This window comes from Rhea americana, unplaced genomic scaffold, assembly GCF_003343005.1.
Source record: "Rhea americana isolate MKP2758 unplaced genomic scaffold, rheAme1 scaffold_33, whole genome shotgun sequence".
NCBI lineage: Eukaryota > Metazoa > Chordata > Aves > Rheiformes > Rheidae > Rhea > Rhea americana.
In genome coordinates, this window is record NW_028186457.1 from 592913 (window position 1) to 616633 (window position 23721).

Sequence of the window (23721 nt, forward strand, 5' to 3'; positions counted from 1 at the left end):
GGGGGTCCGGCCGCACAGGCGTGAGGTGCGGGGAGGGGAGCAGGGCCGGGGCTGGGGGGTTGCCAGTGTGTTAGGAGGGCTACAGGGAGGAGTGGGGCTGCCCTAGGGAGGGCGTATTTTGTTGGGGGGTGGGGAAGGGGGGTTGGAGGGTGCCCTGAGGCACGGAGGGGGCGCTGGGGAGACACAGGGCGATAGGGAGCGGGGGAAAGGGGTCCCCATGGGGGCCTAGGGTGAGGGGAGAGGAGCAGCGGTCCCCTGGGGAGCAGGATGGAGGGGCAGAGAGGCACCCRTGGGAGAGAAGGTGGGAGCTGTTGGAAGAAGCTTCCTAGAGGGGGCACCTGGGGACTGGGATGTGGCCAGGGGCTGCAGGGCCTTGTGAGGGACAGGGGCGAAGAGTCCTTGGGGAGAAGGGTGCTACTGCCAACCTCACGTGGGGGCTGCATTGCCCTGTGTCCTGGGGCTCTGGGTGCTCCAGGGGTCCCTGGATGAGCCAGGCATGGCTCCACTCGAGCCAGCCAGCTCCCATGGGTGACTGCAGTGGGGCACAGCGGGCCAATCTTGTGCTGGGATGCTCTGAGCAYCACTGCTACCTATTTAGGACAGGAAAAAAGGGCAATCTGGGGGAGCTTGAAGATGCTGAAGGGGATTAGTCAGATTTGGTAGGAAGGATAAGGAAGTAGGTCTAAGGGATTTTGCCCATGGGGAAGAAAGCCCTGGGGTACCATGTGCTGCAAAGAGGGCAGCATCTTTGCTCCCTATGCGTGTCTGCTGTCTAGATGCACTCCTGCTGTGAGAAAAGGTCCAGGGAGGTGGTGGGTGTTGGGAAGCACTCCATGCTGCAAGGGTGTCCCTTGGGCCAGGGATGTGCACTGCGAGRGGCTCTGTGTCTCTGTGGCTTCTGGCTTTTGCAGTGCACCTTGCCGATGTGCCCAGGCACTGCCCTGCTGTGGGGACGTAAGTGTGATTTTAGATGCTTGGATGGGATCCCCACCCTGGAAATACCCTGGTTGTCATAGCTGGTGTTGAGGAAGCCGTGGAGTGAGGTCAAGCTTGAGTCTCTGCAAAGCACTAGGGGTACAGCGGTTSCTGTTGGGTCTGGGTGGTCAGTACTTGTGGGCATCAGCACTTCAGGCACCCAGACTGGGGAGAGATCCAGACCTGGCTCTGGTTGATCTAGATGATGGGACTGAGGTTGGCCATGGGGATAATCCTCTCGATGCCTCTGCAGAACCACCAAGGATTGGTGGGGCACCATGAGCTCTGTGACTTGGGATGCCTTCATTATGTCTAGTCCTGCAGCTCTTGCCCCTGTGCTACATGCTCAGGGTGCTGCTGCTGTGGCATGGCCCTCATTGTGGCTCAGATGTGCTTGATATTCTGCAGAGCAGAGCTGGCTACTCACCTCTATCCCATAGACCTCAAGGACAGGCAATACTGGGAGCTCTGGTCCTGTAGGACCCCTGGGCCYCTGGATTCACCTTCATTTAAGCTCTTTCATCTGTTTCAGAGCCATAGACTCTCCTGCTTGTCATGGAGCCAGTGCCTGGCAGCAGATAAAAGGCAATGAGTGTAGAAACAGCTGCGTCTGAGCCTGCTGGCAGGGAGATGGAGGCCTTGCGCTCGGAGCTGCTCCTGCCCACAGCAGGAGATGCAGGAGCTCTGGGAAGTCCTGGTGCTGCCAACACTGGCCTGAGTGGGACACCCCCACTGACTGTGAGCCAGAGGTTGCTGCTGGCCGAGGCCTCGATGCCTGGAGAAGGAGTTCACACAGAAGGAAGCAACATGGAAATATTCATCGAGGCTGTGGCTGGCAATGTGACGCTGAGCAATGCAGCCAATGCCACAGGTATCGGGTACAGGGAGGGCAGTGTGGGGCTCCTTAGAGGGAGAGAATTCCAGCCAGGGCATTATGGGGTGGCCCTCCAGCCCTGTTCGCTATAGCTAGCACCCTGGGGACATCCTGGTGCCCTCCTGTCTTTGACCCTGCACTCCTTCTGAGTGCAGTGCTGCTCTTCAGCACAGATGTGGCTCAGGTTGGGTGTGCAGATGGGGAAGGGTGCCTACAGGAGCCTTGTGCCCATTGATGGGGTTGCTGTGGACTCTCCCAAGTGGAGATCTCCAACCTGGAGCCTGCTGCGTCTCCCAGTGTGGTTTGTACCCGTGTCCAATGTGGGCAGCATCCTGCTAGAAACAGAGCTGAACTGTTCTCACAGCTCTGGGTGCCTAGAAGGTGCTAAGGGAGGGATCTGGCCATCGTCATTGCCTAGATGATGTCCCTTTTCTGATGGGAACATACATTCCGGGATATGCAGGGTGGAGAGAAAGTTATAGTTCTTAAACTGTAATTCATGGTCACAGAGTTTTATCCTCCAAGTCACAAGCTGGAATTAAACCACCAGTTCCAAGCTCTGGGGTAAGCAAAAGCCCTTTCTAATGCTCACTCTTGGCTCTGTGCAGAGGTGCTGGTCAAAGTGGTGGAGCTGTATTTCTGCGAGAGGTGCGGCCAGAGTTTCCCAGAGCCCTCCCTGCTGTCCCAGCACCAGTGCCTGCTGCTGGCACCGCCAGAACAACTGGAGCTTGCTGGAGTGCTTTCAGCACCCACCAGTGAGGAGCAGAGTGAGGCGAGGAGCTTGGAGCCACCAGGAGCAGGCGGGCAGGAAGGCTCTGCCCCTGAATACCTGCTGTGCCCCATCTGCCAGGAGGCATTTGCACAACCTGGTGAACTGAAGGAGCATTTCAGGACCCACCGTGTCCCGCAGGGGGCCCTTCCCTGCCCTGAGAAGGGCTGCCACTTCACCACAGAGGACCGCAAGCAACTACGCAGCCACCTGCGTCATGTGCATGGGGCCTCACCTGTGTCCTGCACCTACCGTACCTGCCCTCTGCTCTTCCCAAGCCGCCCGGCCATGGAGCAGCACCACCGCATCCACTTCCCCTTCCACTGCAGCCGCTGTGACTTCATCACTGCCAATGCCAAGCTCTTCTGGCAGCACAGGAAGGGCCACGCAGCAGAGCCCACTGCTGAGATGCGGGTGACAGAAAGCACCTGCAGCTTGGTTGCCCCAGCCAGGACCAGCCTCGAGCAGCCCTGTGTCCTGCTGTCGGGTATGGCTTGGTTGGGCCAGAGGCAAGGCTGGGTGGGGAGCCCTGTCCTGGGCAGGGTTGGAGTCTGTGGGTGCTACAAGGGCTGGCTGGGTCCGTGCGTCCCACTTAAAACTGGGAGGAGTGGGTGTCCAGGCTGTGCTGTTGGAGGGTTGTGGGAGCCCTGCAGTCCAGCAGCTTTCTGCAGCTTTTTGCCTGCTGCCGTATGGTTTGTGGAGAGGCTCCCCATGGTCCATGGCAAGAAGTTTCTTGCACATCTGTGGGCAAGGGGTGGTGGCTGCCTCTCACCTGGAACATGATCTGTGATCTCTCTCCTCGCTTTGAAGCGGAAGAAGGGCAGGAGGATGCAGGGAATTGCCACCCTGGCTGGGAAGCAGCAGCAGAAGCAGCCAGGCCAGCAGAGCCTGTGGGCACCAGGGAGGGCTCCTTGGAGGGGCAGAAAGCATCGACTGGAGAAGAGGACTCAGAGAGCATTGGGGATGAGTCACTGGATGAGGATGGAGAGAGTCCATATGAGACCAAGGAGGATGGGAAGGAGGCTCCTGAGAAAGCGAAGGTGTCCTGGGCACAGCACTTCAAAGGTATGTTGCAGAGCACCATGGGGTAGAACTGGAAGCTGCCCAGGCCTTTTGCTTGGGAGGGAGCAGCATCATGCAGAGATGGATAATGAAATATGGGCTGYGCTGTGGGACCTGAGAGTCCCATGGCGTCCTGCTTCCAGGCCTTCTCTGCGTTATCTTGCGGTGCACTGTTTCTCCCATTCTCTGCCCATGCAAACACATCACTTTCCTGATAGCTCTCCCCAGCTGCTGCTGGGCTCTGGCTGGCCAAAGGCAGGGCATGCTGCAGCTGGACCAGAGCCCATAGCTGCTGCATGGCAGTATATATAATAACCTCTTGCTCCAGCATAGCTGCACTGGGGAGAGAACAGCTGCTTGTGCCCTGTTTCTCCATCCCGTCCCTCCTGATGGCTCCCCCTTCTTGCCTCTCGCAGGGGATGTTGTGGAGGGCTCCGAGTACCTTTACAAAACCCACATGTGCCCTGAGTGCAAGCGGTGCTTCAAGAAGCGGACGCATCTGGTCGAACACCTCCACCTGCACTTCCCTGACCCCAGCCTGCAGTGCCCCAACTGCCACAAGTACTTCACCAGCAAAAGCAAGCTGAAAATCCATATGATGCGTGAGACAGGTGAAAAGGCCCACCGCTGCCCACTCTGCCACTACAGCTCAGTCGAGAAGAACGCCCTCAACCGCCACATGGCCAGCATGCATGAGGACATCTCCAACTTCTACTCTGACGTCTACTCCTGTCCTGTCTGTGAGGAAAAGTTTCGGCTCAGCCAGRCCCTCAAGGAACACTTGAAGACTCACAAAGCCGAGCCCAAGAGGCTGAACTGCTTCCAGGGAGSCTGTGACTACTGTGCTGAAGACCGGAAAGAGTTCATCCGCCATCTCAAGGATGCTCATGGCATCAAGGCAGTGGAGTGCAAGTACCATGCCTGCTCACTGCTCTTTGGCACAGCTGAGGCCATGGAGGCTCATCGAAAAACCCACTATGCTTTCCACTGCCAGCAGTGTGACTTCATTTGCTCCAACAAGCATGTCTTCCGCAAGCACAAGAAGCAGGGGCACCCAGGCAGCGAGCAGCTCCTGTGCAACTTTTGCCCGTATGCCACCTTCAACCCTGTAGAGTTCCACGACCATGTGGGCAAGATGCATGCCAATGAAAAGATCCACAAGTGCACTGAGTGCACCTTTGCCACTGCACACAAGAGAGTGCTCATCCGGCATATGCTGCTGCACACAGGTGGGTATCTGCTGAGGTGCTTCCGAGAGCCTAGCTGGGTATGTGGGGTCCTGTCCCTGCTCTAGGTGGGCACGAAGGGCTGAGGCAGGTCTTCTATGTCCCATTGCCAGCTTTGTCATGCAGCAGACCCTAGTGTCATTTAGCTGAGCAGGTTGCTGCTGGTGGAATGTGCAACCAGGCCCAGGAGTCCTGATGTGCCCCCGTCCCTGGTACCCCGAGCTCCTGCGGAGCTGTGGCCTCCCTACAGAGGGAGGCAGAACTCACTACCTCGCCTGGCCGTTGTGCTCAACGCATTTCTGTGGTGTTTGTAGGAGAGAAGCCCCACAAGTGTGAGCTGTGTGACTTCACGTGCCGGGATGTGAGCTACCTGTCCAAGCATATGCTGACTCACTCCAATGACAAGAACTTCATGTGTACTGAGTGCGGATACATCACCAAGTGGAAGCATTACCTGAACGTCCACATGCGCAAGCACACTGGAGATCTCCGGTACTGCGCCTAGGCTGGCTGGCCAGCCAGTGTAGTTAAGACTCCCCAAGTCCTGCTTTAGGGGTCCGCTGCTCTGGGCTGCATCAAGTGTTAGGCGCTCTCATCCCTGAGGAGTGTCTGTAGCCTGCACTGACTGGCACATATTAAATTCAATCTTTGAGCTTCTGAGTAGTTGCCAGCAGAGTGCTGGGGGYGGGAGGGGTGGGGGGCAGCAAAGGTGTCTTTGGTGTTCGAGTACCCTTGAAAAATGTATTACTATGTCGGCACAGTTCTGAGCCCAGGGTCATGGAGTCYGCTGATGCCTGTCAAACCTGGCTTAGAGCACGAGCAAAGCAGCCTTGGGCACAAGCAGGATCTTCCCACAYGTGTTTTTACTTCTGAATTATCACTTTACCATCCTATGTGTCTAGTCTGCCTGCAGGCATGCTGGAAATGCTGTCGGTATGAGGTGGTGTGTGTGTGTGTGACAGTTACTGGCCGGTAACTGGCCAGTGGATGCCTAGGGAACCTAGCTTCTGTGCCCAGGCTGGGAGTGCAAAGTACCAGCAGCTCCAAGAGCTGCAGCAAGGAGGAAGAGCTGGTGTTAAGAGCTGCCTTGATTTTAAGGGTTGACTCCAGTGACCTGAACAGCATTCCTGCTTCACTTTTTGTGATGGGAGAGCAAAGCTCATTGTGTCTGATGGGGCTCAGCCTGCCCCATTTCCTCATGTTGGTTGACCAGCTCTGCTTTCCCTCTTAGGTACCAATGCAACCAGTGTTCATACCGGTGCCACCGTGCCGACCAGCTGAGCAGCCACAAGCTGAGGCAYCAGGGCAAAAGCCTGATCTGCGAGGTGTGTGGCTTTGCCTGCAAGCGCAAGTATGAGCTGCAGAAGCACATGCAGGCAAAACACTCGCAGAACTATCAGGTGCCCATCTTCCAGTGCCAGTACTGCACCTACCAGACCAAGTACAAGCAGGCACTGCTGAACCATGAGAACTGCAAGCACACCAAGCAGAAGGAGTTTCGCTGTGCCCTCTGCTCRTACTGCACCTTTAGCAACACCAGCCTCTTCTTCCACAAGCGCAAGATTCACGGTTATGTCCCTGGTGACAAGGACTGGCTGGAAAACTACGCCAGCAAGGAGCTGGAGATCAGCTCATCTGAGGCACTCTTTGGCTACGAGCTCAGCACGGCCCTGCATTCAGATGCTGTCTCACCCCTCTCTGGCAAGGAGCAGAGGGCAAAAGTGAAGCCTCCCCAGCTGGAGTCCCAGGGGGAAGAGAGCTACCAGCAAGCATTGGTGGTGCCGCTTCTCGGGCAGGGTGCTACTGTGAYGGAGGATAGCTCTGAGGTGGAGAGAGGTGTGGATGAAGAGCAGCAGRGTTGTCCCATTGCTGGTGAAGCCCTGGGAGATCCCTGCACACAAGCTGACCCTGCTTCAGGCTCRGGTCAGTTCACTGCTTCTGGAGATGTGGTTGAGAGCTGCACCTTGCACTTGGAGACCCTGAACGTCTCATCCGACCCCGTGCTGGAGCATTTGGCCAGAGATGCCTGCGCATCACAGCCAGAGAATGTGGAAATGCTGGCCTGCAAGGAGCCTCCTGCAGCCTATGAGGTGCTGGACTCCCGGGATGATCTCAGCTTGGAGGACAATGCACTCGAGGACATCCCAGGCTTTGTGGAAGATGAGGCAGATGCACACRGGAATGGAGCAGTGAGGCTAGAGGGCAGTGTCATGGCAGGAGACAGCCAGGGAAAAGATGCCGTTGGAGGGAACGTGGGCCGCCTTGAAGGGTCGTGCTCGGACCTCTGCAAGCTTGTTGCAGACACTGAGATGAGAGAGAACGGCCAAGTTGAGCTGCCGGAGGCCTGGCTCAGTGTAGTGAAGACAGCCGAGCAGAGCCGCCCACCTGCCTCAGAGGATGCGGCCACTTCGGGTGATGACGCAAAGGGTGGCTCGGAGTCAGTGCTGAAGGCACTGCGGAAACAGGACAAGGAGCAGGCAGAGACGCTGGTGCTAGAGGGCAGGGTGCAGATGCTGGTGGTACAGTCAGAGAGCCAGATCTTTAAGTGTGAGAAGTGCTCATACGTCACGCGGAAGGAGAAGTCCATGTCCCTGCACTCCAAAGCCAGCTGTCAGAGCCGCCGGTCACCACTTGTGTGCTGTGAGTGTGGTGCCAGCTTCAAGCAGCAAAGAGGGCTCAACACCCATGTCCTCAAGAAGTGCCCAGTCCTTCTGAAGAAGAACAAGACCCTCAAACCAGCTGTTCAGGAGCTGGCTGGGTTGTGCCAACCTGCTAGCCAGCGCAGTGACAATGGTCCAGAAATRTTGGAGAGTGACAGGGGAGGCTTAGGGGAGTCTGGGCATCCTGAGACCCCCTGGGAAGCAGAAGTAATACCTGATAAAATGCAGGCCTCGGGCAGTCCCTTAGCCAAAGAACAGGCCTCAGGCAGCCCTGCCCCTGAGAAATCCTTCCCAGATGACAGTATGGACATGGTGGAAGAGCTTTTACAGGAAGGGAACCCAGCTGAGCCAGGTGGAGTGGTTTGTCCCTCCCAGCCTGGGAAAGCATCTGAGAAATACCGTCTGGAAGGAGGGAAGCTGCACTGCAATGCCTGCTCCTTTGTATGCTCCCGTGTCTCCACCATCACGTCCCACGTGGAGGATGGCTGCCGGAGCCTGGAGCAGTTCTGGTGCTCCCTGTGCCCTGTAGCTTTCCGTTCCCAGCGGGCCCTGAAGAACCACCATGCTGAGAAACACATTGTGCATCCGAAGGAAGACAGATGCCAGAGCACCAAGCCCCTCAAGGGAGACCCAGCTGGTGGTGAGACAGGCCAGCCCAGCGAGCCCCCACTGGACATAGCTCCCCTGAAAGCTGCACTTCCCAAGAGGAGGCGCTTCTCCTGTCCCACCTGCCCCTTCACCTGCCACCAAGAGCGGGCCATGAAGACGCACAAGAAGAGGGGCTGTGTGACGTTGGGTGAGTTTCGCTGTGCCTCCTGCCCCTTCACCTCCAAGGTGGCCAAGGCCCTGCGGCTGCACCGCAAGCTGCACCGCAAGCACTACAGCAAGCGGCCACAGCTGCAGTGCCGCCAGTGCGAGTTCACCTGCAAGCAAGCCCGGTGCCTGCGGCAGCACATCCGCATCAAGCACGAAGGGGTGAAGCCRCACAAATGCCACTACTGCGAGTTCAGCACCACGCGGCGGTACCGCCTGGAGGCCCACCAGTCCCTGCACACTGGCGTGGGGCGCATCGCCTGCGGCATCTGCAGCCAGACCTTCGGCACCAACTCCAAGCTGCGCATCCACCGTCTGCGGGTGCACGAGAAGACGCCCACCCACTTCTGCCCGCTCTGTGACTACAGCAGTTATCTGCAGAATGAYATCACCCGCCATGTGAACAGCTGCCACCGTGGCGAGCTCAACTTTGGCTGCTCCCGCTGCGAGGCCCGCTTCAGCTCYGAGACAGCCCTCAAGCAGCACATCTTGCGGCGGCATGAGGAGAAAGTGTCCTACAGCTGCTCACGCTGTGGTTTTGTGTGTCACAGCGAGGCCACCCTGAAGTGCCACGTGCAGAAGCAGCACCCGCACCTGGAGTGTGGCACCTGCAAAGAGACCTTTGCCACCCGGGATGCTCTAGAGGAGCACAAGAAGCAGCATTTCAGCCACCGCTGTGAGCTGTGTAGCTTTGCAGCCAAGGAGCGGCAGCAGCTGGTGAGGCATTATGTGGAGACCCATGAGCCAGCTGCCCTCCAGGATAAACCCCTGCGATGCCCCTTCTGTGACTTTGCCTGCCGCCACCAGCTCGTCTTTGACCAGCACATGAAGGGCCATGGGGGCACCCGTGTTTATAAGTGCTCAGACTGTGAATACACCACCAAGAACAGGCAGAAGATCACATGGCACATCCGTATCCACACTGGTGAGAAGCCCTACAAGTGCCACCTCTGTAAATACGCCTGTGCTGACCCCTCACGTCTCAAGGTAAGAGTTGTGCTTGGGGATGGGAGGACATACGCTGCTGCATCTATGTGCATCTATGTGTGTGGGCCCAGGGATTTTGAGAAGAAACTTTCAGGGGGAAGTTTTCCCCCCTCTCTCCTCTTCCTTAGGGTTAGTACAGGAATAGGASGCAAGCAGAAAAGACACATGTGGGTGTTAACATGTTTCTCTCCTAAACCCTGCTCCCTACTGTTCCCGGTAAAGGGGAAGGGGGATTTGTAGCAAGGCAAGAATATTGGCACCTGTGCAAGTTCAGTCCTCTTCCTACTGATCCTTTTAGTGCCCTTTGGGTGCAACCAACTGTGTCACAGGGCAACCTGCTACCACACAAAGTCAAGCATRGCTGCCCACTGGCTTGCAATACACCCTGTGGTGCGAGCTTAGACATGGCGCAGGAAAAGTTCGTCTCCCCTGTGAGCAGAGGTCCTTGGCCACGTTTCTAGAGACYGTACCTCCGTGGAGCAGTGCAGTGCTGGGGACCAGTGGTTGCATCTGCTCCACTGTGTAGRTGATCATCCTCCCACACAGCAAAGGGTCTTTTCTAGAACAAAGGAGCCAGGTATGAGATGGTGGAAAGAAAATGGTCTATTTTGCTAAAGGGAATATTGACTTTTTTAATGGCCAAGCTGAGCTGGAGTCCTCTGGGGCTGGGTGAGGCCGCCCTGAAGCACTCTGCTCAGGAATGGCCAGAGCTGCAGCCTGCAGCAAGCCTTGGGTGGTGCTAGGCTGCTTTAGAACCTGGTCTTTGCCCTAAATACCAGCCTGTGCTCTCCGTACGCTAGAACAGAGCAAACTCAGAAGTATCAAGGTCTTGTCCTGACCCTGCTGTGGATCTCTGCCGTAGTCTGTCAGGTTGCCTGATTTCCTTTCTTGTCCCTTGCAGTCTGAGATGTTGGGCCCAGCTGTGAGCCATTCCCTAGCATCCCAGAGCCCTGTGTATTCCCGGGGAGGATGGCCAGCTTCATTGTGACCAGAGGGAGGGTTCCTAGAGGGTGCCAAGCTGGGGCAGTGGGATGGGTTACATGTATGAGGCTGCCCCACAGCCCAGCCTTGACCACGTCCTTGGCATCCCTGTGCCCAGTACCACATGCGGATCCATAAGGAGGAACGGAAATACCTGTGCCCAGACTGCGGCTACAAGTGCAAGTGGGTGAATCAGCTCAAGTACCACATGACGAAGCACACAGGTGAGTGTGGCTGGCAGGGACAGGCCGTGGTGTGCCGCCAGCCCCGGAGGCTTCAGAGGGGCTGTGGCATTGTGAACAGCACCTCTGTGCTTCCCCCAGTACCAGTGACCCAGCTGGAGAAGGGGGAAGCAGTGGCTGGACCCTCAGCGGGGCAGCACATCCCAGCACACTACGCAATTCCCTGGAGCTGCAGCACTGGGATGGGGAAGGCAGTAGGAGGAAARGCTGGATGATGTGGACCCTAGTAACTTGGAGAAGAGGGGTCCTGGGGTGCTCGTATGGGGGCGCTGACAGGCTATGCCTTGCAGCGCAAGGATAAGGTGCGGGGGATCATTTGGGGACTGATACTCTGTTATGGGGCAGCATGAAGCAACGCTCCAGCCCTGATGCCAGCCCCTTGCTGTCACCACAGGCCTGAAGCCATACCGCTGCGACGAGTGCGAGTACTGCACGAACCGGGCAGATGCACTGCGGGTGCACAAGGAGACGCGGCACCGGGAGGCTCGCTCCTTCATCTGCGAGCAGTGCGGCAAGGCCTTCAAGACCCGCTTCCTGCTCAAGACCCACCTGAAGAAGCACAGTGAGGAGAAGCCATATGTCTGCAACGCCTGCGGGCGGGCTTTCCGCTGGGCCGCTGGCCTGCGCCACCATTACCTCACCCATACCAATGAGCACCCCTTCTTCTGCCGCTACTGCCCCTACAAGGCCAAGCAGAAGTTCCAGGTCATCAAACACATCCAGCGGCACCACCCCGAGTGCGGGGCCACCGATCTGAGCCAGGGGGTGGGCAAGGACCCCAGCACGCCCACCGTCCACCTTCATGATGTGCAGATGGAGAGCCAGGCAATGGGGCCCCCTGGGCCGGAGCAGGAAGGGGGCTGCCCTACAGTGAAGGAAGGTGCCCCACAGTGAGGCAGAAGCCTGAACCTGACCCTGGCTGCTTCAAGAACCTGCAAATGCAAGCCCTCTGCAGAGATGTATGTGTGTGTATAGGCATATATGTATATGGGATGTAAAATATGTGGCTGTATAAAAAGGAATCTCTCAGCTCCTTTTAATCTTGCTTCTTTGGGCTCTCATGTCCTCCTGCCCAAACTTGAGTCTGGGATGCTGTGAACCTTGTGACAGCTCTAGGTTTTGCTCCTTATTGAACCTCCCCCTCAAGAATGGGTGTCTATCGTGTCCTGATCCAGTAGGCTGTATCCCTTCAGCCTGGAGCTGAAAAAGGGGGCAAAGCAGGCCCTGGTGCCTGCAGGGAAAGGCATTCTGTCCAGCAACCCTTAGCACTGCTGTTTCTTCCCAGGACCGCTGTGATGCTGAGCCAGCCCTGCGTTCCTGCCACTTCCCAGGCTGTGCCCTGGTGACTTGCCCTGCTGAAAGCTACAGGGAAGGAGGCCCTGAGGCCCTTGGGTGCCCTGGAGTCCAGCATGAGCTGTGGAGCAGGTTCAYAAAGCAGGGGGAAGTGCCTGTAGGGAGAGTACACAAGCCCTGTTCCCTGCATGCATGCAGGCYGAGTCTGTCCCCAAAACTGCTGCCCAGACCCAAGTCTGCTTGTCACAGGACTCTTTATTATGTTGTTTAGAGGGAAAGGACATTGCAAGGATTAGTGATGTGGAGCACCCCTGGGGATTGTATGGGCAGAGGGGGCTCTATGGGGTGGGGGGAGTAGTGAAGCCTGACCCTCCCCTCCCCTATTCTGGGGTTCTCTTGGTTGAAGGGGATGGGCCTGTGCAGAGCCAAGGTGTCCTGCACCGTTTCTTCTCTTCCCTGTGGCTGAACTGCATCTGTGGGCTGGGTTGCACTGTGTAGGGGGGAACACAGAGGGCTGCACCAGCACAGACCCTGCCTGAGGGCATAGGRAGGCGGGTGGGAGGCAATGTCCCAGACTTGATGCCTTTTCCCAGCCCCTGGAGGTCACTATGAACCAGGGCACAGCAGCAACGAGGACAGGGAGGGATGATATGAACGGATCGACTGCAGGGTGGCTGGCGTCGTTGGCTCCGTGGCCCCAGCCACTTGGGCYGAAACCGGGCTGGGTCTATGGCTGCCATTCAGGTTCCGCTTGCCCCAGGGGCTTGCTCCTGCTCAGGACCAGGTGGCTCAGTGATGCGGATGTGGACAAAGAGTGAAGAGGGTGGGATGCTGGTGCCGTCCTTGGAGAGGAGATGGATGTGGCGGTAGCCTGCAGGGRGACAGTGAGGCTCTGGGTGACTGCTGGCCCTGCACCCTCCCTGACTCCCACCCCACTCTGTAGCACCCAGCTGAGCCTAGATACCCCTGTGGTGCTGCCCTGGTACCCTCCCCACACCAGGCAGCGATGGCTCACCAGGTTTGATGTTGACAAAGGCCAGGGTGAACTGACCCACAAAGTCATTCCTGGATGTCTTGTCAAAATCCTCCACCACGAAGCGGACGAGGGCCAGCTCTGGCACATGGAGCTGGAACTGGAGTGTCTCATCCCAGCGGGGGTTAAACCCTAGGAAGGGAGAGAAGGTGCCGGGAGGGCAGCAGAGGGCAGCAGAGGGCAGGGCTGGGTTGCCCCAGGCAAAGTGGGCCTGGTACCATGGTGGGGCTCACCATTGTTCTCGATGTATTTGGTCTCCTGGTGGGCCTGGTCTGCAGGGACCCCGTGGATCTCCACACGCACCAGTGGGTCAATGACAGCTTCAGCCTTGCTGTTAGCCACTTTGGGCAGTTGCTGCCCACTGATCACCTGCAAAGAGGGGTAGGGGCCCCATGAGCTGTGGAGCAGCCAAACCAACCTGCTGGCATGCTCCTTGGCTCCAGCACACTGCCCAGCCCAAGCACTGAGCATGCGACACAGTCTAGGATGACCAGTGCTGCTCTCTGAGCTTCCAGAGCTGGTCTGCTGGCAGAGCATGGTGCTGGGAGCCAGGCTAGTGGGACTACCAGAACCCCAGATTTGGGCAAAGACCCAACACACCTCTATGGTAGTTTCGGCACATCCCCATTCCCTGGGTCTCCTCTTGGCCCCCTACCTGGATTGTCAGGGTCACGGGACCAGGGCTCTCCCAGCTGCTGGGATCATTGGGGTTGAAGAGGGTCCCCTCGTCCCTCATGAAGGATGGTTTGAGCACATAGCCACAGTGGCCATTCTGGCTGAAGAGCCCATCATAGAGGTCCATCTCTGCGCCGGCGGTCTGGAAGTTCAGGGCCACTGGGGGAAAGTGGCAGGGAAACAGCTTGGGAGGGCACAGGGCACCAAGATGCCAGTGCCTGCCCCGTAGACACCGTGCCCCACTGCAGCTGGAGGGCAAGAACTGGCTGGGGGATGAGAAACATCCTGTCCCTGTGGCCAGAGAAATGCAGGGCCATGCTGGAGGACAAGGCACCAATGCCCGCATACCCCTGGGCTCCCTAAGTCAGGGCAAGAGCCTACAGCCAGAAGTGGCTCCAGCCTGGGGTATAGCTGGCACCAATATGAGTGCTAATGGTACCCTTGGCATGGGACCTGCAGACAGCTCTCCGGCCCACAGCCCTGAAGCCCCTAGGCCATACCAATCTGGCATCCCACGTTCCACATCTCCTGGGGGCTGTAGTTGGAGGAGTCAGTCCTCATCCCGCTGGGGTAGATGCGTGTCAGCTGCCAGGCGTTGTGGCGAACAAACTCATTCCCTAGGGATGAACCATGAGGGCCACTGAGAGGGTTATCCCCCAGCCTGCACAGCCACCCAGACCCTGAGCTGCCCAGCAGTACATCCACACATCATCCAACTGTCCATCCTCCTCCTCAGTCCTCTACCCATCAATCCACCCATCCATCCATCCAGCCACATGTCCATCCACCCATCTAACCATCATCTACCCACGGTCCCATTCATCCACGCATCAACTCCCCTCCAAGGAACCCAGCTGTCCTGCCATGCTTTCTAATCCACTAAACCCCTCTTGCCTGCCAGATCTAACAACCCAGCCAATGGCTCTGCTGCCCTAAACCCCCTCCCTTCTCCTAGAGAGGGAACCCCTGTATCCAGGGACTTCAACACTACCTCTGAGGAAGCTGCCTACCCACCCTGGCTTGCTCCCCTTGTGCCTCAGCCCCCTTCGCCTCACCTGCCTCCCGGATAAGCTTCCTGGCCTTGGCCTCGGCAAAGGAGGAGATYTCAGAGGGCCGGGAATGGCTGCGGGCTTCCTGGAAGCCTTGGAAGGGCACGCTCTTGCAGTAGACAACACAGTCGGACAACGCCTGTGCCAGGCTCTCCCTGTCCTTCTGCAAGACAGGGCCATGTCGGCTCCCTCTGATGGCAGCACTGGCCCACAGCACTCACCCAGGATGGGGGCTTTGCTAGCTTGGCACCTTAGGGCAGCCCCAGCCAGCTGAGAGTGTCCACAGGGGACCCTGGGGTAGCAGTGAAGCCCCTCACAACCTTTTGATGGCCCCACAGAAACAGAGCAGGCTGAGGACGCCTGGCAYGGTGCTGCCACAGGGATGCTGTGCCACAGGGAGCTGACATTGCTAGCAGCAGAAAGGGGAGCCCCTCTGCCTGGTAATGTCCCCCATGGTCACTGCCTCTCCCCTCAGTGCCAGGACATCACCGCAAGCCATAGCCCTGACCGGGGGGCTCAGCGCTCCTTGCTTGTCCCCAGCCTGGGCCACCCACCTTCGCCCTCCTCTTCTCCTCCTCTGCCTCTGCTCCATTGTCCTCATCAGACACCTCAGGCACCTCGTCCCCTGGACCGTCCAGTGTGTCCTCCAGCCGCCCGATTTTCTTCCCCTTCAGCAGGATCTTGTGCTTCAGCTCCTATGGGGTTGAGGATGGAGAGGTGGTCTGTGCAGGGGACCTTGGGGTGCCAGACTTCCCTTCACCAGCATAGGGCCAATACCCCCTTAGACCCCACACTACCTGGGACCAGCACCACCAGCCACCCTTCAGCATCCAGGAGGGGACAGATGAGGCCACAAAGGCATGTATGCTACCTGTGGGGGCCCCACAGCCTGGGGCTAGGAGGCCTCCACTCTACTCTGTCCCTCTGGCTCTGCAAAGCCCCACAAGACAACCTTAGGGACAACTCTGGGCATCATGAGTGCTTGATGTCCCCAAGGTCCTTGTGTGCCTCTCTGCTCCCCAAGAAGAGCAGGATGATGCTGCGGCAGGGTCAGCCTTTCCTCTGGGCATGGAAGTCCCCAGGCTCCTGGGTTCTCCGGTGAAAGGCTCCTCCTCCCAGGAGGGAGATATTGGAATAGGACCCAAGCAGCAGTGGCACCTCCTCATCCCACTCCCACCCAGGACAGCGATGCCTAGCATGATTGTGCTCTGTGCCTACCTCTGGGGACGGGAGCTGGGTGGGGATGCGCCCATCGGTGGTGGCAGTGAGGAGCTGCTCCCCCAGGATGGCCTTGAGCTGCTGGGCCAGGACGTCCTGCTGCTCCACGCTGCAGTGGTTCTCCAGCGACAAGATAACTGGGTAGTCCGAGGCCTGGGGGGGTGATGTGCAAGGGGGGAAGCTCAGGGAGCACAGRGGTGTGGGGATGTTCTCCTCCAGCTGCAGGGACTGCAGAGCCCCACAGGCCCTGGTACCACCATTGTCAGCGGCGGCTACATTTGTGCAGCACCTTGTACCTCCCTGTCTGACCCCACACCACCCTGGCCAAGACAGGGGAAGGGTGAGTGCAGCCGCCTCTTGGGTGGGCTCTGAAGCACTGCGCAGCCTGAGTGCATGGGCAGGAGCTGGAGATCGGCTTCACTGAGGTTGAGCAGAGCTGCAAGTGCTCACAAGGGCTTTGCCCAGGCATGGTCAATACCAGGAAAAAGCCTTTGCATCTCCTGAGACCTTGATACCACCCCCATCCACCCCATCATCCATCGCATCCTTCCACCCACTCCCCAGAACCCCTCAGCCCTCATCTCACTGCAGTGTCCCCAGCAGACTGTTCCCACATGCACCCCTGGCCCCACAGCATGACACAACACAGAGCTGTGGGTCAGTCCCCACAGTGCTGTCCCCAGAGAAAGGAAAGACCACAGCCACCCTCCTCTTCCCACCACGGGGCTGGCCCTGCTCCCCTCCAGAGACCCACTGCTGCCCCTAACCACAGCCATGGCTCCCCACCACCACCAYGGGCCCCTCAGCACCCGGGGAAGGGGTGCCCTACCTGAAAGGCGTATTTGCCCAGAGTGCTCACCACCTCCCGGAAGGGAATCTTGGAGGTGAATGTGTGGCCATGGTACACCATGGGCTCCCCATTCGGCCCGTCCCAGCAATCCACCTCTAGGCAGCGGCAGCCCCGTTTCAGAGCCCTATAGGTGGGCAGCAGCCCTGGTACCCTATGCCCAGCCAAGGTACTGCCCCCCTGGTACCCTCTCTCTGCCACAGGGAGCATGCCAGTCTTGGGGACAGGGGACAATTGCTGGTGGGAGCGGGGTGGGGGGGTCGATGCTGCTGTATGTGAGGCAGGGAGAGCTGGGCTGGGTGTCCCCAAAAGGGATCCTCTTGGTGGACCCACAGAGAGCTGCATCACAGAGGAGGTGCCCCTGGGGGCTCGAGGTCCTGGGTTGGCTCCCAACCAAATGGAGCATCTCCCCTTGTTGGATTTGCCCTGTGTAGCTGCCCGGGACATGGCAGTGGGGTAGGAGAGTATCTGGGAGGGCAACCAGGAGGGAACAGTCCTTTACCTGATGTAGCCCTCAATGCTACTCTGGCCCCGGATTTGGTCCTCTATCAGGTAGGTGTTGTGAGAGGAGGAGATGAAATAGTGGCAGAGCGGCTGGKTCATGTCCTGCCAAAGTGCCTGGTGCCGGGGGTTGAAGATGGAGCCCTCCGGGGAGCAAAGGTACATGAGGAACCCATCAGCACTCAGCACGTGGCGAGCCTTGGCTGCAGACAGACAGGGAGTTCACTGACTGCTGGTGACCCGGGGACAGGGTTGGGACAAACAGGGCCACCAGACCCCGTGGCCACAGCTGCTGAGAGAGGCAGGCTAGGGGCACAAGGGGGGCCAGGGGAGCCCGGGGGAGCAGCGGTACCCAGATCAAGAGCTTGACACCCTGGGGCTGCTGGGATGCCCAGGATGGCTCTGCACAGAGAAGTGCAGGTCTAACCAACCTACCCAGCAGGAATGGACCAAGAAAAGGACAATTGCATGCAGTTCACACTCAAGGCAGCAGTGAGCCCTCTTCCCATGCCCACCAGCCCACCCTGGGGCGGCAGGTCTCAGYTCTCTCCTTTTCCAAGAGCAAATAACTGCTCCTTTCTGGATAGGGATGCCCATGGCCCGGCGTGACACGTACCAGAGGGGCTGTGAGGCCCAAGAGCCAGCTCTCACCTGTCTCTGATGGCTCATACTTGTCGATGAGCTCCATGGCAAGCTCCTCTGTGTCCTCACCCTCCAGCTGCTCCTGCTGCAGGAAATCCACCAGTTCCAGCAGTGTCAGCTTCTTTCCATCCTCAGAGAAGTCCTGGAAGAGGCTCAGCACCTCCTCACGCTGCGTGAGAGTCTTGTAGAAGAGCACAAACTCCTCCCCTTCCAGTGTCCCTGACTCTGACTTGTCAGCAGCCTGCAAGAGAGCTCACTCAGCACCACGCCAGGCCAACACAGGGCACCTTYGCTTCTCCATGGGTCTGCAGGGGACTTCACCCACCCCCTCTGCARCATCTCATCTCTGCTCCCAGTGGAGGATACGGAGACCTAGCAGCAGTGGTAGACATTGAATGATGGATAAAAAGATAGATGGATCATTGGATGAATTGGGAGATGGTGGGCTGAATGGGCGGACAGATAAATTGCTGGCTGGCTGGAAGAATGAATAGAAAAATGGATAAACAGATGGAGGAATGGATGGATGGACAGATGGACGGCTGGTTGGGTTGACAGATGAATGAATAGATGACTTTGGCTGGGTGGACAGATAAACAGGTAGTTGGATGAACAAATAAACAGATGGATAGAAGGATGTATGGGTGGACTGGTGGATTGACAGGTTGATGCACTGGTGGATGCATTGGGTGGGTAGAAGAAAGTGAGWACATCCTTCTGCAGGGAGGAGGTTTGTACAGCCTGCTGCAGCCCTCGAGTCCTTCTCTTTCTGGTGTGGTGCCTACCTGGAAGAGTCGCAGAGCATGATCCTCGTTCATGTCCACGTTCATCATCTTCAGGAGCCGCTGCACCTCCTTGAAGTTCATSCGCCCATCCTTATTCTTGTCAGCCTTCTGGAACCAATCACGAATCCATGTGCGAGGCCACAGAGCAGTTGCTAAGGAAAAGGATCTTGGGGGCTGAGACAGAAGGGGCTGGGGAATATCAAAGGGCTTCTTTTCCTTTTGCTGTGGCTCTCTCCACCCCAATCCAGAGGGTGAGACCCACAGAAGCCAAGCACATGCTGGAGCTGGAGATGCAGGGCCTACGGGATGGCAGGAGATGGGGGCAGGACCAAGTGGGAAGGGCAGAAGTTGGTGAGAGYGGCCACAGTCGTGCCTGCAGGAAGGATATTGGTCTATCTTCTCCCTCTGGTCCATGCTGGTGGCCACCTCAATGAGCTGGCGCAGGCCCTGGATCCAGCACTGTGCCTCCTCTGCCGAGCCAGCGATGAGGTCCAGGTTGCCCCGGCGGCCATAAAAGACGATGGTGAAGCAGCGCTCGGGGGGGAACTCCTCAGCCAGGCTCTGCAGCACCTCTGACTGGTGTCCTTCCCGCACCGTCTCCACATCGCTGATGGAGACTGAGGGAGGGGAGCTCTGTCTAGAGGTGACAAGGACTACAGGGCAGGGGCACTGCCCACAGACTGCTGTCCTTCCTTCCATCCCACCTTCCATGCCCCCCTCCATTCATCATGTCATCCATCTGTCCCTCCATCCACCCATGGAGCTATTCATCCACCCATGCCTCTCTCCGTTTGCCCACCCCTCTAGCGCAGGACTTCTGCGTTGTGTTCAGCAGAAGTTTCTTKACAGCCTTTAACCCTTGGGTCCTGCTGGAAAGCAGGRTGCTTCAGGGAGAGGTGTGGGGAAGGAYGGCCTATACRCATGCACACACATACACACACACATTCACACAACCTCTCTTGAATGCCCCAGCACCCCTCACAAACACGCACTGAAGAACCTGCACCCTTGTTCACTCTGAATCCTAATGATCACTCGGTGGGCAGCATACAGCAGYCAGTACTCACAGGCAGATTCAGTTTTGCCCGTCTTCTTGGACTGGTACCAGATGGTCATGCAGTCCTCCTGCAGCTTGAAGTAGCGCTGCTTCTTCCAGCTCTTGGACTTGACTTTGCGCATCAGTGTCCCTTGCTGCATCTGCTCCAATGTCTCCGTAAGCTGRATGCCTGGGGGCAGAAGGGGCAGCATCACTGGGACACTGTGCGCTGCTCCCTCCCACTCCTGGGACCCTGCACGAGCCCTCAATTTGTGATGAAGGAGGAAAAGATCCCAAGACCCGAGAGAGGCAGAAGGTAATTCCCCCCCAACCCCTTTGGAGTCCTCACATCTACCCTTGGCACTGCCARTCCTGATCCCGAAGGCCCCAGCAGGGTAAGGGAGACTCCCTGGCGCAGGGAGGTGAGYCCAACCCACCTGAGGGGGCCAAGGGCCAGATGTGCACCTGCCCTAAATCCAGATCGCCCAGTACCCCATGCACCCATGCCCAGCCCGGCCCCCGCTCCTCCCCTCTGCCGGACTCACGGGCGTTGCACAGCAGCGATGCCATGGCTCTGCCTCCTCCGCGCTGCCGCCGTGCCTGCGGAGGGAGCAGAGACAGCGGCTGGGGCGAGCGGGGCCAGGCGCCCCGCTGTGCCCGGCGCCGCCGGCGAGCGGGGTCTGCCTCCAGCGCGCGGGTGCAGCGCGCGCTGCGTGTGCGAGCACATCTGCCTCTGCCGCCCGCTGGGTCACCGCTTTCGTAGAGTGTCGAGTTCGTCCTGCTGTGCTAATAAAATATTAATCATKTTATCGGGAAACCAGAGCTTGAAAGGCTTGGGAGAAAAACAGGGGCTTGTGAGAGCAGCTCCCCCAAAGCACAGCGCAGGAGGGTACTGGAGCCCCGGGGCTACGACGGATTTGCCAGCGGCCGCTCTGGGCAAAGGCAGCCTCGGGAGATGGGTAAAGCCACTTACAGGGGCATCAGGAGAGCAAAGAACAACCCATGCCGTATGGAAAACATCCCACAGCTGGGAAATTTGGAGGTAACGGAGAGCCAAGGCAGTGAGAGCAAGGAAGTGGAGTGACCCACCCAGGGAGCCGCGGGTGTGAGGAGGAAGAAACCATCATCATCAGTGCCGTGCACCTCCAGCAAAGGCATGGGGGTGCTGAGCGCTCACTGCAACCCCCTTCTTCTGGGGAAGACCAGCACCCCAGGGCTCCCAGGGACCACAGAGGGGTGACCTGAGTGCAGCAGCATTAACAGCAGCATTACTGGGAATGAGCTGGGGTAAGTGGGGCTGTAAGCGTCACTAGCATCGCAGCTGGGCTAATAAGAAGTCTTTCATTAGGCTGCAAGAACTTTAATTAGACTGACAATAAATTGCCAGATTTGCCTGTCACTTGGGGTGTCCTCGAGGACTGGGTGCTGCACCTGGTGGGGCTGTGATGTAGGTGCAAGGGGGGGATCCCAAGCGTGGCCCAGCCGTCGAGGCAAGGGGCCCTGTGCAGGACCCGGGGGTGCCAGCCGCGTCCCAGGCCCCTGACTCAGCACAGGTGCCGGCGGCGCGGGGCTGGGAATAGCCGGTGCCGTCAGCGCGCAGGCAGCTGCCGAGCCGGGCTGCCAGCCCCAACACCTGCCCTCGCGGGTTCAGGGGCTGACCCAGGCTGTGCCCAGGCTCCCATTGCACCCCGGGCACCCGTTGCCCCACAGCAAGGAGGGTGCAGGGGGCCTTGCTAGAGCAGGGCTGCCAAGCTGCACCCCACGTGGCACCAGGCTGGGCTGGGTGTAAGGTGACAGCAGGGACACAGCAGGGACAGGCTGTGCTGGCCACTGCTGGGACATGACTTGCCACATGGCAACAGCCTCCTTGCAGGGGTGCCCGCGGGGCCGGCGCTGCATGGCTCGGGGTGAGCGGTGCACCGGGGTGCTGGGTCGGAGGGCAGGCACCAAGCTGCGGTGTGCGTGTCGCGAAGGGCACCGTGCAGGGGCTGCGCCTGCTCCCCCAGCACCACTGAGCTGTTTCCTGGCAGTGCCCGGTGCTGGGGCTGATGGTTCCCAGAACCTGCCCATCTCGCAGGGGTCAGACCACAAGCACCGCGTGTGCCAGCAGCGAGGCCCCTCTCTCAGCTACTAAACTCACTTAAGTGCTTGCATCTCTCTCCCTGGCCTAATGCGCTAAGCGCAGGGTCGGCAGCTGCTCCCCACTGATGGCTCAGGGTATCCGCACCCACAAATGGGGGGAGGACGGCACCACACTCCTCTTGAGCGCTGCAAAGTAGATGCTCTGATGCTGGCTTGCACAGCCCCCAAAGCGCCCTGGGGTTGAGCAAGGGTGCTCTGCCTGCCCTGCAGCTCCTGCCCCCTGCCCCCAGCACACCCTCACCCCCCTCTGCACCCCAGGGTTTGCAGGGAACCGGAGGAGGACCATCCCGGCCACCCCTCTGCCAACACCCTCCTGCATCCCTGCAGCACCCCACCTGGCATGGCCGCWTTGCACGGCTCTGGGCACCTGCGGCACAGCGGTGGCTTAGGCAACGGAGCTGGGGGCAGCTCCCACTGCCTGGTCCAGGCCTGGGGATATTTCTGGGAGGCCTCRGTGAAGGCAGAGGGAGCCAGAGCCGAGATGAGGCTGGAGGAGCAGGGAAGGATGCTGGCATGGGACAGGGATCTGCCTTTCCCYGTGGGCAGGGGCAAAAAGGCTGCGAGGGACTCGGTGCCATTGCAGGGGCTGTCCTCTGCATGCCCTGCCACACACGTGTGCAAGGTGGCAGCGTGCAAGGGGGCTGTTTGCAGCCCAGAGGCCATGCTGTCACTGCCCTGCTGTCACCCACCGTGCCATAGCCTCGTGGCCAGAACCAGAGCTGAGATTCTGGAGCTAAACGGACTCTCCCCAGCACCAGCCAGACCAGGCTCCGGACGCAGCCCCAGCGTGGGTGCCCCAGCTGGGGAGCCTTGGCTTCCCCAGGCCCACAGCGAAGAGCTGGCAGCTTTTCTGGTGCAGGGAAGACGCTGTGAGTGCAGACCCAGGGCCCCGGCCACACGGTTCTCCCCAGCAGGTGGGTGCTGCCCCGAGGCCGGCACGGAGCCGACCCCAGCGCAGACCGCCCCCCCCGCCCGGGAGAGCCCCGGCTTGAATGGCACCGAGGCGGCCAGGGGAGCGGGACGGGAGCCAGGGGCTGGAGCCGGAGCCTTCCCGCTGGAAACGCGACCCGAGGGTTTCCGCCAAGGAGCCGCCCCCGGCCAGGGGCCGGCGGGACCCCCGACCCGGCCGGCGGCCCCCGGGGGGCTCTGGGCCGCAGCGCCCACGCTCCGCGCAGCCGGCCGTGGGCAGCGGCGCCGCCGCGCCAGCCCGCGCCGCGACCCCGGCACCCCGCGCCGTCCCGCTCCCAGGGCGGCGGCGCCCGGCGGCTCTGCTGCGCCCCGCTGCCCCGGGAGGCCGGCCGCGGCTGCGGGCCGTGGGGCGCCCCACGGCACCCGCGCATGCAGCCTGCCCCACTGAGAGGGGCCGTCCTGGGAGGGCCCCCCTGGAGCGGGTCCGGCTGCAGGAGAGGGGGGCACCTGAAACCGAAGGTGGCAAACAGCCCGGCACCGTGCAGCCGCCCCCGGGAGGTGCCGTCCGAGCCCGGAGGGCTCAGCCCGACCCCGACCCCGACCCCGCCGGACGCCTGGGCCCCTGCGGCCGCCCCGCGCCCCCGTACCGGCTCTCCGCGCCGCGCTCCCGCTGCTCCGCCGACTGCGGCCGCTCGGCGCCGGGGCTGCCCGTCCCTCGGCCCGGCTCCCGCCCCCTGCCAAGGTCAGCCCGGATTAAGGTCGCGCCTCCGGCTCTGCGCTCCCGAGGGGGCCGGTGACGCTCGCGGCAGGACCAGGCGCCCCACGGAGGCTCTGACCCACAGCGGAGGTTGCCCACCGGCACCCCCTCCCCACCTACAGCACCATCTCTGGGACGTGCCCAGGCCCCCGGACACAGCTGGGTGCTGGAGAGGGGTGCTGCCCAGGCCCAACTCTGCGCTCCCCGGGGGGGTGGGAGAGTGTAAGTGGGGGGCAGCACAGACA

At 59.7% G+C, this 23721-nt stretch overlaps 2 protein-coding genes across 4 annotated transcripts in view; one reads left to right on the forward strand and one right to left on the reverse strand.

Annotated features, from left to right (window-relative positions):
* ZNF142 (zinc finger protein 142) overlaps positions 1-11613 on the forward strand; it is an 11968-nt gene extending 355 nt beyond the window's left edge. The window contains exons 2-9 of one of the 2 annotated variants that reach the window (XM_085310942.1): positions 1508-1846; positions 2458-3105; positions 3429-3683; positions 4097-4909; positions 5221-5398; positions 6138-9366; positions 10466-10571; positions 10984-11613. In XM_085310942.1, coding sequence (XP_085167068.1) covers positions 1564-1846; positions 2458-3105; positions 3429-3683; positions 4097-4909; positions 5221-5398; positions 6138-9366; positions 10466-10571; positions 10984-11483 — 6012 coding nt within the window. In that variant the 5' untranslated portion in view covers positions 1508-1563 and the 3' untranslated portion in view covers positions 11484-11613. The other variant, XM_085310943.1, reaches the window with a different exon arrangement.
* Positions 11614-12117: 504 nt separating this feature from the next.
* PLCD4 (phospholipase C delta 4) lies at positions 12118-23422 on the reverse strand. 2 transcript variants are annotated; one of them, XM_085310951.1, is made up of 16 exons: positions 23367-23422; positions 20214-20268; positions 19700-19858; positions 19021-19249; positions 18633-18762; positions 17857-18088; positions 17207-17408; positions 16687-16831; positions 15858-16010; positions 15194-15334; positions 14646-14802; positions 14091-14207; positions 13571-13749; positions 13149-13284; positions 12898-13047; positions 12118-12753 (listed from the first exon to the last, which is right to left on the reverse strand). In XM_085310951.1, the coding sequence occupies exons 2-16, from the start codon at positions 20236-20238 to the stop codon at positions 12623-12625; spliced, it is 2286 nt and encodes a 761-aa protein (XP_085167077.1). In that variant the 5' UTR covers positions 20239-20268; positions 23367-23422; the 3' UTR covers positions 12118-12622. The 2 variants fall into 2 exon arrangements, with proteins under 2 accessions (XP_085167077.1, XP_085167076.1); XM_085310950.1 differs by lacking the exons at positions 19021-19249; positions 19700-19858; positions 20214-20268; positions 23367-23422 and having other exon boundaries at positions 14646-14799; positions 18633-18756.
* Between the last annotated feature and the right edge of the window lie 299 nt (positions 23423-23721).